At 40.1% G+C, this 17,159-nt stretch overlaps 1 protein-coding gene across 1 annotated transcript in view; it reads right to left on the bottom strand.

The window, feature by feature from the left end:
- Positions 1 to 1,680: 1,680 nt before the first annotated feature.
- afap1l1.S (actin filament associated protein 1 like 1 S homeolog) overlaps positions 1,681 to 17,159 on the bottom strand; it is a 56,639-nt gene continuing 41,160 nt past the window's right edge. Inside the window, exons 8-18 of the mRNA XM_018256153.2 lie at positions 16,614 to 16,694; positions 13,871 to 13,961; positions 13,613 to 13,765; positions 12,988 to 13,199; positions 10,819 to 10,964; positions 10,598 to 10,664; positions 8,131 to 8,245; positions 6,715 to 6,879; positions 5,661 to 5,839; positions 3,999 to 4,127; positions 1,681 to 2,980 (exon numbers count right to left, since the gene is read on the bottom strand). Coding sequence (XP_018111642.1) covers positions 2,957 to 2,980; positions 3,999 to 4,127; positions 5,661 to 5,839; positions 6,715 to 6,879; positions 8,131 to 8,245; positions 10,598 to 10,664; positions 10,819 to 10,964; positions 12,988 to 13,199; positions 13,613 to 13,765; positions 13,871 to 13,961; positions 16,614 to 16,694 — 1,362 coding nt within the window. The 3' untranslated portion in view covers positions 1,681 to 2,956. The remainder of the gene's footprint in view (positions 2,981 to 3,998; positions 4,128 to 5,660; positions 5,840 to 6,714; positions 6,880 to 8,130; positions 8,246 to 10,597; positions 10,665 to 10,818; positions 10,965 to 12,987; positions 13,200 to 13,612; positions 13,766 to 13,870; positions 13,962 to 16,613; positions 16,695 to 17,159) is intronic.

The raw sequence follows: 17,159 nt of genomic DNA, 5'->3' as shown, positions 1-17,159 counted from the left end.
ACTGAGGCCTCCTGAGGCTGGTTTTCCAGTGCAAACGTATATATCTATTACTTTCACTCAATATTATTTTTTGACTGCTACTGTAGCTGCACTTGCTGTATCTTCTTAATGATCTACCTATCTGAGCTTGAACACAATACCTATACTGTGCTGTCCTCATGGAGTCCTTATAGGTGTGTGGAGGCTTGCATGTACCAACCTCTTATGGACCTCTTCTGCATGGATGAGTTTTACTAAAGGGCGAAGTGATTAACGCTGATGTCATTTCGGTACTTCACCGATTTATTAACGGGCGCAGGGGTAACTTCGCAGGGGTAACTTTGCTAGCGAAGGAGATAGACTCTAGTGGTACTTCCCTCCCTAACGCGAGGCGAATTTGCGCTCTGGCCAATGGACGTAACTACACAAATTCACTAAGATGCAGATTTTACTGAACGTAACCTCTTGTGCCAAACTTGCCTTTGCCACCTCAGACCAGGTGAAGTGCAATACAGTAGATAGGAGTTCCTTTTTCTTTTTCAGGGTGATAGGCTGAAAAAGAATGTAAATTTTTTTGGGGTAACCGGCTTCCCCCCTACATTTCCTAACATATGGGACATAGACTATACACTGGGCTCATGTGTAGGTCAATATAACAACTCTATTTTATTGTATTATGGTTTCCCAGGCTTGTGTAGTGTAATGTATTTGCTGCAACATATATGTCCATTGTACTTTAACTTCCCGCTATATGCAAAATAGGCAACGCTAGCTCAACTTCGCTTGGCACAGTAATTCTAGCGCAACTTCGCCAGCGTTCGGCACCCTGGATGCAACTTTGGATTTTAGTGAATTAGCGTTGTCCTGGCGAAACTACGCCTGGCAAAGTGTTGCGCTGTGAGCGAAGCCCATACACAACTTAATTTGAACCAAATAAATGCACAACAATGGACAATACCCAAGAGAGTATCTACAGCATGTCCTGATGATACCCTTGTCCTTTGTGTGCAATTTAAAGGGCATGTAAAGTCTAAAATAGAATAAGGCTAGAAATGCCTTATTTTGTATACTAAATATAAACATAAACTTACTGCACCACAAGCCTAATCAACCAAATAATTTATGCTTTCAAAGTTGGCTACAGGGGGTCACCATCTTGTAACTTTGTTAAACATCTTTGCAAGACTAAGACTGTGCACATGCTCAGTTTGGTCTGGGCTGCTTAGGGATCATCATAAACAAAGCTGCTTGAGTTCTGCATGGCTGGGAAGTAAGGCGGGGGCTCCCCCTGCTGTTCATAAGTATGATTGTTTCCCTGCTCAGCAGTTAGGGACCATCTGACAATTCCTATCCACAGCAGTAAATGAAGGGAGAATTTCACTGCATACAGTCAGGTTTCTTATAAAAACAGTACACATTTTTTAATCAAAGTATATTGGAGATAGGTTTCTTTTTCATTAAAGAAAGTAAAAATGGGATTTTAGTTTTTTTGCCTTTACATGCCCTTTAAAGAGATTGCAATTTTTTTATATTGATTTATTGCTTGCGTGGATCAAGCAACAACCCTGGAAATCTGAGAAGAGGGGAAAAAAAACTAATTGTGACAGTTTGGACAGTTAATGAGGCCCCTAGTTTTTGAAAGATGTGCAGCAATAACTTGATGCTCCTAAAAATATTTTTACAGTAATAACACTCAAGAAACTCTGTACATCTTTATTTTATTGGAAAAAAAAATATTGGCGATCCTTAAAGTGCTTAGAACTCTCTGTACATAAAATGCACAATTAGAAGTGTAAAGTCGACATGGCCCGAAATGAATTTCCACACACGGTTTCCTGGAGTCTTTCTATATGGAGGTTAATGGGTTATCAGGATCCTTTATAAGGGGATCACAGGCTTTATGGTCATGGTCTGCCCTAGACTTCCTTTAATAGTCCTGAGTGAGCCAACTAGAGTGACTTAAATAGGAGCACCATTTTTATTCTACCATTTCCCGTCGCGCACACACACTTACTGCTGCTTTCTTTCTATGATACAAACCTATGGATTCATAATCTTGTTAGCAGAGATGCACTGAATACAACATTCATTTTGACCTAAATCCCAGGCAAGATTCCTTATCGGCCGAATCCTTTTTGCTTAGCCAAATCTTACAGTTGTGTGACAGTTGGCTTTCCTCACAAAGACCGCCACTACAATGTACACATTATATACATGTACAGTGATCCCACAAAATAGACTCTATTTGTACACAAGGTTTAATTTACTTCCTGAATTTTAAACTGACTTAGACTTAGAACTTGTGGAATAAACTTATAAACCGCAAGTATGAATAGGTTATATTCTGTTCTTAGAAGCTGCTCTGGAATGTAGTGGCAGTGCAGAGGTAAGATCACATTCAATAGGCCCTAAAATATAATCTCTCACACTTTGCAATAATTCACATTATTTTTCTTTGACCCTTCACTATGACTATTTCCATCCCATTCTGTGTCAGATTCCTTCTAGGATCCATACCCCCAGGGCCACTAATAATCAAATATGTTTGGCACCAACATATTCTCCATCATCTAGACAAATGCATCCCAATTGCACTTCCCTGTCGATAACCTGATCAGTTATTACTGTATTCAAAGTTTAGTTCCAACCTGAGCCAAAAACGGTGCAGCCTGTACGATTTCCAGTGACTCAACTCCTCACAGTGTCATTCATAACAAAGTGTCCCCATTTCCTTAGGATATTAACTTGCACATGAAATTTACTGTATCATACAGAACGGTTTGGGAGTTCCTATATAGTTCATTTGGCTTCCAGTGTTCCACATTATTTTTTGTTGTCCTAAAGTCTGAGGCTTCCTCTGTATAGACAGTGATGAAAAGAAGTCAGAGGCCGGGCTCCATCGCTACATTGTCCTCCATGTCTGATATTACATTATTTGTGCCTTTTCTTATCACCAGAAGAATGAGGGAACATTTCTTTAGGGTTTCTTCTTCTCCCACTCCTGAAATAATAAGGACAAGAATAAAAAAAACCAATAAAGTTCCTCACCTATTCTTGTTTCAGGTGCTTACAGAAACGGTACTCTAACCTGCTTGTACAAAAATATACAGTCAACATGAAGCTAGAGTCCTGCAGCGGGTCAGGTACCCGTGGGTTACCCACAAAAAAAGCGGGCACCCTGTGGAATGAGGGGAGGATTTTCAGGTGCAGGTATAGATGCCGGACCTGCGGGTCTCATCTAAATTTCTTATCTTATGTAATATTGTCTATATTTTACTCCTTTTAAAGTTTTACAAAACATGTTTGCGCCCCTGCCCACTTTTGATGATGTCACTTCCGGTTTTCTGCAAAATCACTTCCTGTTTAATGGTGGTCGGCGGATTGCGGGTAAGGTTGTGGATTAGGCAGTTGCGGGTCCAGGTTGGGTAGCGGATCAAAGTGGGTAAATATGCGGGTTGTGGTTCAGGTCGTGTGCTGCGGGTTCGGGTCTTAGAAATTGTTTTCGTGCAGGACTCTACATGAAGCACTGTACAACACTGAGGGGCAGATTTATTAAGGGTTGAAGTGAAAATTTTAATTCGATTTAAGTTTTTGGTTTGTTTAAATTAATTTGAGTTTAAAAAAACTCACATGAATTTGAAATTCAACCCTTGATAAATTTGCCTCTGAGAATTGTGAGAAAAATGAGGAATGTGGTTTATTGGCTCAAAGCAATACCATTTTACATCAAGACAACAAGCTTTATTCTCATAACTGTTTTACATTGAGGACACAGCCTGCTTGTAAATGGAAGAATATGTCTCTTTAATTGATTATTCTGAATTAGGTTATGTTTGACATTAATAAATAGTAAGAAATAAATCAAATTGTACACACGGATAAAATCAAGAAGGCAAATAAATATTGTATTGTGACATATATACTTATATTGTAAAGATTGTGCCTAATGGCAAGGGTGCATGACAACTGTATGTGGACCCTGTGTCCTGTTGTCTTTACTCTCGGATGACTGTACTTACCTTGGCCTTTTGTAGCACTTTGCCTTTGTTGGATGCCTCAGTGGATGGAGCTCTGCGTCTCATCTCAGCCGCACTGTTAACAGGTACAAGGCGTTCCGGTGGGCTGCTTGTCTGCTGGCTTTTTTGAGGCTGACAAAAGGGGCAGGAAATTGAATAAACTTTAGGTGCATCCTAATATTTTACAAAAGTGACACATAAACTATAAATAAAGAAGACACTGAACAGCTAAGTTTGGCCATTTCCTCACCACCTAAACAATGCGTATAGGGCAAATTTTTGTCATCGAAGGCTCCGCGTTAATTTGTCAGCGCAAACAGGGCTGTTCCTGCCATGAGGCAAGGTGAGTACCTTTAGGCGGAACATCAATGGGTCTGTATGCCTACTCTTTTAAATATTAGAAAATATTGGTTTTTAACTTTGAATAGAACTCTTTGGAGTATATTTTTGAAACTTGAAGGTGAGTACCTTGCCTCATGCGGCAGTGAACGGGCAGTTACAAGGGGTGTAAAAAAAAAAGCCTCCTATAATTTTAAGAGCTGAATTTTTGGTTTTTAAACCAGAAATTCAGCTTTGCTAGTGCAGAAAGCGCAGTACGCGCTCATTGCGCTAGCAATGCAGCCCCTTTTGACCTGCTCCGACACTAAACTTTTAAGCGCGGAACGGGAGAGGGGGGCGGCATTGGGGTTTCTGCCTCAGGCAGCAGCAGCCCACGGATCGCCTCTGAGCACAAGTATTTCATATCGAACTTTGCTAGTGTTCATTTCTGCCTAGTGAAATTAGTACTCTTACGCTTAGGTCAATTTGAATAGGGCGGATACAGGTCATATATATATGTCTTTATTAGTGATGGTGCAAATGCTTGAAGTGGCCACGTATTATTACAAGTGTCCAAGGAAGCAAAATAAAGACAAAAGAAACAAATGAGACATGCCCCTCAAATGGTTTGAAAAAAAATGTTAACACAAAAATCTTTAATAGTTAGAACTTCTGAAGGCAATAAGGCTTTAAAATATGAAAAAACAACAGCGTTTTTTTGCAACTTTAATGCATTTCTGGCATACAGGAAATGATGTCACTAAAATAAGATTGAGGAGGATGTAGCTTCATTTTATCAGTTCGCCTGGTCTAAGGTGGTGAAAGAGGTAACGTTCAGTAAAATTCACACCTTAGTGAATTTGAGGAGTAACGATCGTTCGATTGAGCGAAAAATTCGCCTGGCGCCAAACTACGCTCGCGACGATCTCTTTCGCTAAATAATTGTCCTGTACGCCTGTTAGTAAATTGCTGATGTCCCTGCAAATTGGATTTCTGGCGAATTTGTTATAGCGACGGCCACTTCGCCCTTTAATAAATCTGCCCCTATGCCTCATGTGGCTTAAGCCTAAATTGTAAGGGGTCCTGTACGGCAGATGCAGCAGTAAGTCTTCAGATTGCTGAAAGTTAATAGAGTTGCTTATATAATTACAGAACAATGATTTTCCCATTTAGGTTGGCTCAGATTGGCCGAGGCAAAACTACCTGGCAACTATCCACCCTCAGTAAGTAAACTGAATTCTTGTCCAAATATGGAGTCAAAACGACAAGTTTAAAGCCAGAGCATTGTCTCTTCGGCCAATGGCAGACCTGTCCTTTCGCAAAGAATAACATTAGAAGGATACTCACTTGATTTTCAGACTTGCCAGTTACTGCCAAGCCAAGCGTGGGCCCTCCAGCCAGGGATTTCTTTAGGTTTTCCTTCACCTCTGTGAGTTGTATCTCCAAGTCTACACGAGCTTTCTCGTTGTTCTTGCACTGTTCCTCCAGCATAGTCAGCCTTGCCTCCATCTCCTGCTGCTGCTTTCCTGAACACAAAATACATATTTCTAAACAGAAGGTCTTTGGAGTCTAGAACATTAGTGGTTCCTCGATATTCACTCCCATCCGTACAAGTTACTGATATTAACGTCACCAGACATGTTGATATCAATGATAGGAATTATGTTGCTTTAACTTCCAAGAGACATGCATTATAAATTGTATCAAAATCCCATGAACCTACTAGACCAGTGTTACGGGAGGCCTCTGTTAAAAAAACATAGTGTTGAATAAATGAATGCATGTATATTTTGAAACACCAGCAGCAAATTCTGAACATTTTCTATCATCTGTACTACTATGTGTATGTAACACTTACACTGAAAGAGCTGGGGCCAGAAAATGGAAATCAGATGATCCCAAGGACCTGATATGGGTATTGCACTTGGGTCCCCATAAATAACAGGACTGTGGCATTTTTTCCAAAGGATATCACCTATTTGTATTATAGCGCAGACTGCAACATATAATTGTGTTAGCAGCGAGCAGCTTGTTTATTTTTCTCAATAAATTCAATTCCTACAAATCATCTTTTATACCCAGCATAAACTAGACCCCTCGGTCCTGTATACAAGTTGCTTTTGGTAAATGTCTTTGCCTTCCCTCTGGTAAATTTCCTGGGGGCAAGAACATGTCTTGTCAAAATTTGCAATGAGAACTGCAAAGCATCCAACTTGGTAGAAATGGTTCTTCTGAGTTCCCAGCCTAACTTCTGATTCTACTTGACCAAAGCCCCACTATATATGTGTCTATATACATTGGCAAATTACTTTAGATCTATAAAAACCTACCCACTTTTCAATAAAAATAACTTTATATGACAGAACTGATTGTCCAAGGTACTGGTCATTTCTGGTCCTACCTGAGCAGTTCTTCAGCATCTCCTTCAGTTCCCTCCTTTCTCTTTTCAAGGTAAACAGCTTGTTCCGAATGGCTTCCTTTTCCTTTTCAAGCTTCTCTTTTTCAACAATGAATTTCCGGGCATCTTCCTCAGCCCTTGTTTTGCCATATTTGTACTGGTTAGCATCTGGGAAACATAAATTACATATTATGATGCACACTTTCTAAAACTATTATTGCACTTATCAAGTAAAAAAAAAAGACACCTCAAAAATTCAGGTTTCTATTATTTGTAAATATTTAAACCCCTTATAGCTTAAAACTTTAGTATTTTGGCCATTATGGGTTGTCATGGCCACAAGTCTATGTCCATTCCTGCCATAACACTGCACTCTAATAGAAAATAGAATATATAATTCCATATATAAAGCACAAGCAAGATGCCACAATGCTGCTTTCTTTGGCTAACCATTGTCTTATCATTCATGTAAATATTACTCTGCTGCTTCTGCTATTGCTACTTCTGCATCTGTTCATGCTGCAGTAGCCAAAAGCTTATTAAGCAGATGCAAGAAGGACAAAACATTATCTAATCTATTTTACTGGAAAGAACATGGCCAAAATAAGAAAATATGTGTTATTTGAACAAAGTCAGGCTCAGCCAGATCTTAAAGGGAAGTCTGTTTTGTTCACTGTGAGAATGAGAGAATTTAGCAAGGGACGAGAGCTTTAAGGCAACATTTAAAATGAGAGCAGGAATTGTGTGATTTTGTGTGAATGTAGTGTGCTGGGGGCACTGACTTCTTTTGCCAAAGTGCTTGGACACCATCTAATCCAAACAGCACTTCAGCCAAATTTTTAGTATTGAGCCAGACTAAATCGAATCTATGAAAATAAAAGATTCAATCACTAGAGGGTGCAAAAAGTTAAACCCGCCCTCTTCCGTAAGAGCAGTCACTTGTCTGAAACCCTGGGCTGTTGCTCCTGTTAGCAGAACACTGCACTGGCCCAGGGTATTTCTGTGCTATGAACAATGGAGCAATCCTCCTTCTTCGTCCTTCATGCAAGTGTGCCTGTGCAGTGGAAAAAGCTGGCTTTTTTTGTGTCTGCCCCAGGATTTTGAAGAAAGAAGAAGCAGAAGAGAGGATTGCTCTGTGGTGCTTGCGCACAAGTACCCCGGGCCTGTGCTGTTTTCTGCTAACAGGAGCACTTGCCCAGGTTATCAGATAAGTGATTTAAATCACTGTGGGGTTCTGAACGTTTGACAACCCCTTCCATGATTGAAGCTCTCCTTATGCAATACTTCCAAACTGTGTGGCTGACACAGTTCACAAATTATGAATTGCCATGATACAATTATTGCCAGAGGAGAATGTAAATAAGTTCTGTCTCCTGTGACAAATGCATTGTTTAAAGTATCCTCCAAGGAATCACTTACTGGATGCATGGCGTTTCACTTTAACCTCAGACTCTACCCGTCGGGATTTCTCACTGCAGGAGGAGGCGTGGCGTTTAACCTGTGCAACTCCAGGGGCCCGCTTGGGGTCTTCCACCTACAAAATATCAGAGATTATCATTTTTAAAAGTATTAGGGAACTTTATTAATATGGTGAAAATCTATTCCAATGCAAAAAGCCACATAAACAAATGTGTTTATTGTTCTAAATGCACTAGACTAATTGCTAAATGTTGGCTAATAGATACAGTACAGCACCAAATCTGTACTAAGGATGCAATGTAGTGAGGATGGTGTATAATCTTAAAGGGCATGTAAAGGCAAAAAAATAAAATCCCATTTTTACTTTCTTTAATGAAAAAGAAACCAATATACTTTAGTTAAAAAATGTGTACAGTTTTTATAAGAAACCTGACTGTATGTAGCGAAATTCTCCCTTCATTTACTGCTGTGGATAGGAATTGTCAGATGGTCCCTAACTGCTGAGCAGGGAAACAATCATACTTATGAACAGCAGGGGGAGCCCCCGCCTTACTTCCCAGCCATGCAGAACTCAAGCAGCTTTGTTTATGACGATCCCTAAGCAGCCAAGACCATACTGAGCATGTGCACAGTCTTAGTCTTGCAAAGATGTATAACAAAGTTACAAGATGGTGACCCCCTGTAGCCAACTTTGAAAGCATAAATTATTTGTTTGATTAGGCTTGTGGTGCAGTAAGTTCATTTTTATATTTAGTATACAAAATACAGCATTTCTAGCCTTATTCTATTTTAGACTTTACATGCCCTTTAAATGTGAACCTATGGGTGTATTTTTCTAATTCTGGATGTCTAGTTAGTTAAAGGCTCATACACTGAACAGTGCATTTCCACAGCCCATGTACAATACACCTCACTACTAATACTACAGCTGCATTGCTTTATCACTTAAAGGAAATTGTGCTCCATAAATGAAACATTTCTGCTATACACTATTCTAGCATGCTGAGAAATCTCTGCTACACCTGAAGCATTGCAGATTTATCCACATGATGAGAGAATGTAGAATGCAGCTGGTAATGAAAACAGATGTGCAACATGGAAGAAAAAGAATTCTACTACGTTCCCTAAAATACTTTTAATTTTACTCGATTTACATGTAATATACATAGAACTTAGGCACCTTAACGTCAATCAGGACTCACATCAAGCTGATGTTTTTCTCTTTTGGAAAATCCTGTTCCTATGAAAAAACCCTAACTTTAAGTGCTTCAGGAAAATTGGCACCTTGGCATTGGGCACATGTGGTATTGGCCAACGCTCTGTGTGCCCTCAGCCAAATCTATAACAAGCAATCAGTAATTAGCTTTGTTCAGTCAGCATCAAATAAAACAATGAAATCAAATGACTGGTCGCCATGAGTTATTGCCCAGTTATTGTAAATCTGCCCAATGCTGGCAAATGAGCCAGGTAGCAACCAGAACTCATTAAAGGAACAGTAACAACCAACAATGAAACTAATGAAAATATCATGTATTGATGCCCTGCACTGGTAAAACTAATGTGTTTGCTTCAGAAACACTACTATTGTTTATATAAACAAGCTGCTGTGTAGCAATGGTGGAAATTTAAAAAAAGGTTATATGGCACAGGATAGATAGTGGATAACAGATAAGACCATTATGTTCTACAGAGCTTATCTGCTGTGTAACCTGAGCCTTTTCTCCCTTGAATGGCTGCCCCCATTGCTACAAAGCAGATTATTTATATAAACAATACTAGTGTTTCTGAAGCAAATACAGCAGTTTTACCAGTGCAGGGCAACACTGCATTATATTTTTATTACTTTAAAACACTTTAATTTGTTGTCCTTTAAAGGATGCTACCTGCTGTTCTCTGTAAGCTTGCTGCCCGAGCAACCAAACTATTCACAACTGGCTGAGTCTTTCACTAACTTTCCTGCAAGTTTCACAGTTTACAGTATTTTGTGTTAAAAGTGACTGCATGATTGCCTTCCAACCAGGCCTGGACTGGCAATCTGTGGGTTCTGGCAAATGCCAGAGGGGCTGCTATAAGGTCCCATAGAAAGTCACTATTTAGTGGACTGGTGGAGGCTGTTTGGGCCTCTGTGTGGGCTGATTGGGCCTCTGGGAACCTGAAATGCCAGGGACTATTTTGATTCTCAGTCCAGACCTGCTTCCAACTTCCTTTGAAACATGGCTGAATATATTATCTGTTTGCTTTATCATCAGGGCCATACAATTGAGGGCTCAAGCCTAAGGGGGTGACTCTTGGGTGCCCATATGATGACTGTTATATTCCCTGCGGGGGGGGGGGATCTTCCCATGCATGTGCTGGACACTTCCCGGCTAAATCTGGGAAAACAATGGTCAGCTTCCTTTCCACAAAATGAATACAAATGTATGCCTATCTCACTGAGAACCCCCAGGCAAGAAGCCTATGACAGTACCTTCTCATATGAAACGTCGTCATACAATATTGAGTCACTGCTGTTGCTGTGTGATGATGTTGCCCACCTTGATAGCAAGAAATAAAAAAAGAAATAAACATATTATGACATTTCTGGCAACAAAGACATCAAATAATTACTGGTAGAATAGTGCTAAGAAAATGTTGGTTATTATATCACTTAAAAGCTTACTATTAGTTCTGCCCCTACAGGACACTTACAGGAAGGAGTGACGCACAGCAGTGACAATGTTGGCTATCGTTTCCACATCCACATAATCATAGTGCAAGGCCTCTGGCTTGGTTTTAGAGCCGGTCTGAGCCAAAAGGAGCCCCAGCCAACGCCCCATTTCTTCCGAACAGCTCGCCTGGCAAGACATGGAGACCATGATTAATAAAGAGCAGACATGGAAGGAGCGTTGTGAAGAAAGCATAACTACTACAGGCTACTCTTATTCACCAGATTTAAAGGGGAAAATGTAATATAAGCTTAAGCATACTGACATAAGATTTTTTTTTTTAATGCAATCAATTAAATATTCTGCATCATTTCTGAAATAATCAAGTTTATGTTCACTATTCCTCTCTCAGCATCTGTTACTCTTCATTCTGTCTTCATGCAGCAGTTGGGTGTTAGATAGTCATTGACAGATCCAATATATCTTATAGGGAGGTTTCCTTTCCTAGCAAATTAATTATAGCTCATTCAAATAACTGATTTCATAACAAAAACTAGCAACAAAACTGCCTTTTGCAAAAATTCTGCATGTAGAGAGACATGGTTTCTGGTGATTTTAATAGAGTGAGCTCTAGTACATCTTCTATGCAAAATGCGCCCCCCCATAAGATATATTGAATCTAACTGTCAATGATTATCTGACACCCAACTCCTGCATGAAGAGAGAATGAAGAGAAACAGATGCCGAGATAATAAAGATAGTAATAGTAAAGATAAACTTGATTATTTCAGAAACAGTACAGAATTTTTAATTAATTGTCTTTAAAGAAAGTTTCTTATTTCAGTATGATGAAGCTAATGTAGGGATGTGAAAATGTAGACACCCTCACATATTATTGACAGGCACATTCCTAGTAATATGGACGCCTAAATGGGTGCAAATGGGGACCTTGTGTCTTAGCTCTGCTTATGTAACCCCTGTAGTTCTCACAGTGTACGCTAGATGGCACTGTGGCATAATATAAAGGTCCTGGAAACCATGCAGTCTGGGTCCATTACTTTAGCCCAACCAAGCAGGCTGGAAGGGAATGGGTAGTGGATCCTAGTAGCAGTGGCCCTAGTAAAGTGATAGCATACTCTTTTATAGATCACTCTAGGAGGTTATGTAATTGAGAATCTCAAAGCTTCTCAATTACATTGAGTAGGGACTAAATGTTGAGACTAGGGATGATAGGAATTCCTCTAGATTCCACTTAAGGTGATCCTAAAAACTGGGCAATACCTCTTGACTCGCTGTGTAACCCTCTGCTGATGTGTCCCTGGCCTGTAGGGATCCAGCCTATAATGTTATTGTGAGTATATGCTGCCTTTATGCTATTTGTGCTTTATGCTCCATTGTGGATATGTGCTACTGTAAATAAATACTGTTCTTGGTTAATCATCAAAGAACCTCTGGCGCCCAATTCTTGTGCATTGGCACACGGTTACAGTCACACTACACCCTGCCTCCACCCGTTGCGAGGGCTTACCCCTGAGTAAAGAGAGTAAAGAAAAGTAGCCAAAATTTACCACAATAGTGTCAATTTACTATAGCGCTACACTTACATTAAATTTTCATTTTTGCTATAGTTCCCCTTTAACAATAGATTCCATATGTGCAGTAAGATGTGGCCAGTTGTCCCACAAACCTCATTTCTAATGGCTTCTAGGATCTTTGCTCCACAGGTAAATTTCACACATGCTTTTATGTGTAAAAAATATGATTATTGCAATGTTTATGCTAGAAAACAACAAGAATTCCACAGGAAGTTGTAGAGCTAAACTTAAACAAATACTTATTAAAATAGGACACAGTCTTGCAGCACAGTCCCATGATTGTTCAAATGAGCTGTCAAATCATGGGGTCTCATTAAAATAACATACTACTGCACTTTTCACAAACCTCCTTAAAAATCACTTTCTAGCTGAAATTCTTCACTAGTCTTCCTTTGGAAGACCCTTGGCCTATGCACCTGTTCCCATTTTGTTTCTGTCTATCTTCTCTTCCTAATAGATTATAAACTCTTTGGGGCAGGGACCTAATTGAAGATGTGTATTGTAACTCCAAGCACTTAAGCTGTTTAAGTATATATGTTTGTGTTTATACATTGCAAAGCGCTGAATGCATTTGTGATGTTATATAAATAAATACAATACAATACAAAGATACCTGCCTCTAGAGCAGTAACCTCCCGACCCTGTCGTAGGACACGAAAAGCAAAGGGATGCTGAGGACCAAGCCCTGGTGAAACCTCACAGCCACGTAGCGCAATGGAATTAATGTGTGTGCGCAGGTCATTGCGGTCCTTGTGAAAATAAAGCGTGTGGCCCTTTAAGCGACACCAGCGTTGCTTCCAGCACTGGTTCACTAGCACATTGAGATAGCCTGCAGCAAATTGATAGAAAAAAGGCTTTATACATGGCGTGCAATGAAATTATACAGTTATAATTGTATTTACTAGGAGTGCTCTTATTCAAAGGAAAATCTCAATGAAACCAGCAATATCCTACTCCTACTTAAAGCAAAAATGCAAACAAGTTATCATTTGTGCACATAATAAGTTATGCCTTCATATTTTACATAGTATACCTACTGAAATCTCAAAGCTTTTTTCCATGTGTATTAGAGACATTTATATCTATTTAAAGCCTAGAGTGCTGAATCGGCACAGCAGCCCTAAAGCCTATTACTAATTACATTCCCAGGGGAGAATGGAGTTTAATAAAAAAAAAAAAAAATTCGTAATGGCTCTTGCTGTTCATTTTACACTGGGTGTTTGGGTTGTCGCTGTCACTTACCACAGCAGGGAACCTCCTCTTCAGCAGATGAAGTGTGATGTTCTTCCACTGATTGCTTCTTTTTGGAGAAGCTGATAATCCTAGTGATCTTCTTACCCGCAGCTCGACTCATGGACCCTTTCAGTTCTGCCAAACCCCCCTTCCGACATTTCCCTGAAAGGAACATATGGAGGGACCCAGTTATAACTGTAAATGGAACTTACTGACCTATAGCTCAGTGGCCAAGGAAGTCAGTCTTGTTGGTTTTGCACAACTCACCTGCGTCACGGTTCTCCTTTCCACTGCTGAGAGAGCTGTTCTCTCCATTTGCTGCACTGTCTGAGTCTGATGTCTTATCATGGGACAGTCTCTGTGAAGCAAACATCGCTCATAATTATTAGCACGACATGTCCAATTGAGTAGAAAAAAGCAATCTCATAGCACTCACTTGCTGCAATCTATCATCTACAGTATACCTCTATCTATCTATCTATCTATCTATCTATCTATCTATCTATCTATCTATCTATCTATCTATCTATCGTCTATCTGTCTATCGTCTATCTGTCTGTCTATCTATCTATCTATCTATCTATCTATCTATCTATCTATCTATCTATCTATCTATCTATCTATGAAGAACCAGTTTGATTGTAAGAGCAAAAATATTTAATACATTGTAATTATTTTCCCCCTAATATAGTTTCTTTCTTTTGATTTCCATGAATCATTGCTTAAGGGAAAGGTACTAAATCAGTGCTGTCCAACTTCTATGGTACCGAGGGCTGGAATTTTTCTAATCTACATGGTGGAGGGCCGATAACGGAAGCCAGTGTTAGCCACTCCCTGTTTTTTAGACCACACCCACTTTAAACCACACCCATGTTACCGCAAGACCATGTCCACATTAATAGCACACCAAAAAACCAAATGGTTGGTGCTCACTGCAGGGATCAGGGCCGGAACTAGGGGTAGGCAGAGTAGGCGGCTGTCTAGGGTGCCAACATTGAGGGGTGCACTTTTAAGAGGATTTTTTTTTTCGTTTTTTATTTTTTTTGTTTTTTTCAAGCCTTTATTTAATAATTTGTTTCAGTAATCATGGTCACCCAGTTGGGTGGAATCCATCTCCTTCACCTTCTCCCTCTTGCCGGCAAGTAATAGCTCCTTCTGTGCGGTGCAGCGCGACATTCGTACAAGCGTCAATGATGTCACTGATGTGTTGGGTGACAGAGAGAGAGGCAGAGAGCTGGGGGGCTGCTTGGTGTGGCTCTTGCTGCTCTCAGCCTTGCACAGTTGCACTGAACTTAAGACATTCTTTCTATTACTGTAAAGTGTGAAGCTTCCTGCTGGCACAGTAGGTACAGATTTGGGGCCCATATGTTTGCTGTTGCTGCTGGGCGCTGGCACAGGTACATAAATACTTGGGGGCAATATAATGTGATCAGATATTTTTGGCTGCTGCTGGCACAGGTTAAGATTTGGGGCAATATGATGGCTGCAGGAGGGCTGTATGATGGCTGCTGGGCTTGCTGGTACAGGTATAGGGAGCAGTAATATAAATTAAAAAATGTTGTACACTTTCTTGCTCTCTTTATTTAAAAACCATCATGGTAAGGAGGTAAATGGTAATAAAGGACAGGGGGCACTGATTGAAGCTCTTGCCTAGGGTGCTGAACTACCTTGTGCCTGACCTGGCAGGGATGCCACTCATATGTGAAAAAAGTTAAGTCATATTAAGACATACCCATAAATCCATATGCCTCCTCCTCCCCTGTGTATAATACAGTACCCCAGCATATGATTAAACACCTTAGGGGCCCCTAACAACAATTTTCAATTTTTAACAACCCCCCAGAACAAATACCAAAGTATGACACACACAGGGAGCATATGGAAGGCAGAACAGAGCAGGAGACAGGAATCAGGACCAGTCTAATATGTACTACATACAGTGACACAGTGCTGGTGCCTCATTAGCATTTTGTATAAAGTGTGAACAGGTGAACAATGTGGGCAGTTTCAGTCTGGGTCTCATGTGTGAACAGTACAGGCCTTTAGGATGTGAACAATAGAGGTGTCACAAGTGTGATCACAGGTGTGAACAATACAGGGGATTACAGTGTGAATTTGAGGTTTGAACAATGCAGGGGCCAATTAGGGGCCAATTCACCAAACTCGAGTGAAGGATTCGAAGTAAAAAAACGTCGAATTTCGAGTGGTTTTTTGTGCTCCTCGACTATTGAATTGGCGTAAATTCGCCTGAGTAGAATGATTCGAATAGATAGAGCGCAAAAACGCTGTGACTATTCGCCATTCAATAGTCGAAGTACTGAATCGAGCGCAAAAACGCTGCGACTATTCGCCCATTCGATAGTTGAAGTACTGTCTCTTTTAAAAATACTTTGACTGCCTACTTCGCCACCTAAAACCTACTCCCATAGGCTTGTTTTCCAAGTTTTTGATCGAATAAAAAGGCATTCGATCGAATGAAAATCCTTTGAGCGAATATTAGATCGAGCGCCTATTTGCCTGGCAAATATTCGCCAATTCGACTATTCGCCAGCGCGTAAATTCGCCCGACTTGCCTATTTGATTCTATTCGATTCTATTCCCCAGTCGAATTTCGAGGGATTTAACCCCTCGAAATTCGACCCTTGATGAATTTGCCCCTAAATCTCTCTAGTAATACCTTTTAAATCTTACATATGGTAAACAGACACAGCAGGCAGACTTTGATGTGGAGGGCCATATAAGGGGGGGTCGCGGGCCGCCAGTTGGACAGCCCTGTACTAAATGATGACCTGCTTACAGACTGTTTTGGTTTTAAAGGAGAGCCAATAATGCCGGGAAGGGATTCAATTTGTTCCGCATGTATGGAGCCATATATTTAAAGAACCGGCAATAGGAAACACATTAATTCCACTTCATAACAGTAGACTTTCTGAGCAACTCCGAAACTATTATATTAGAGTAAAATGAACTCTGCATTGTAAGATTGTGTGTCAGGCACCAATTATCTCACCTTGTCCAGATCTAGTTTGTGTCTGAGGGCTGGGGAGGCTGGAGAACTTCCTGTGCTTGGCCTGATAACACCTTTTATTATCTGCAAAAGGTAGAACACATTGATCACACTTAAAGTGGGTGTTCACCTTCCAAACACTTTTTTTCAGTTCAGTTGTTTTCAGAATGTTCCCCAGAAATAAAGAATTTTTCAATTACTTTCCATTATTTATTTTTTACGTTTTTTCCAAAATCTAAGTTTAAATTTGAATGTTCGTGTCTCTGGTGTTTGAGTCTGGCAGCTCAGTAATTCAGGTGCAGACTCTATTGTTACAATTTTGCAACATTTAGTTGATACATTTCTCAGCAACATCTCTGGAGTATTAGCAACTATTGTATCAATTCTAACAGCTGGCTTTAATAAAACTCAGGGATTCTGCTCAGCAGTGACAAAGATAAGAAATGTATCAACTAAATGTATCAATTTAGAACAGTTTACAGGGTCGACGACCCCCCCTTCCAGAGCTGCTTTAGAAGGTGAAAAATGACACTTTACACTTCAATATTC

This window comes from Xenopus laevis, chromosome 3S, assembly GCF_017654675.1.
Source record: "Xenopus laevis strain J_2021 chromosome 3S, Xenopus_laevis_v10.1, whole genome shotgun sequence".
Classification (NCBI taxonomy): Eukaryota; Metazoa; Chordata; class Amphibia; order Anura; family Pipidae; genus Xenopus; species Xenopus laevis.
The sequence above is the reverse complement of the archived record's forward strand: the minus strand, read 5'-3'. Positions and strand labels throughout refer to the sequence as shown.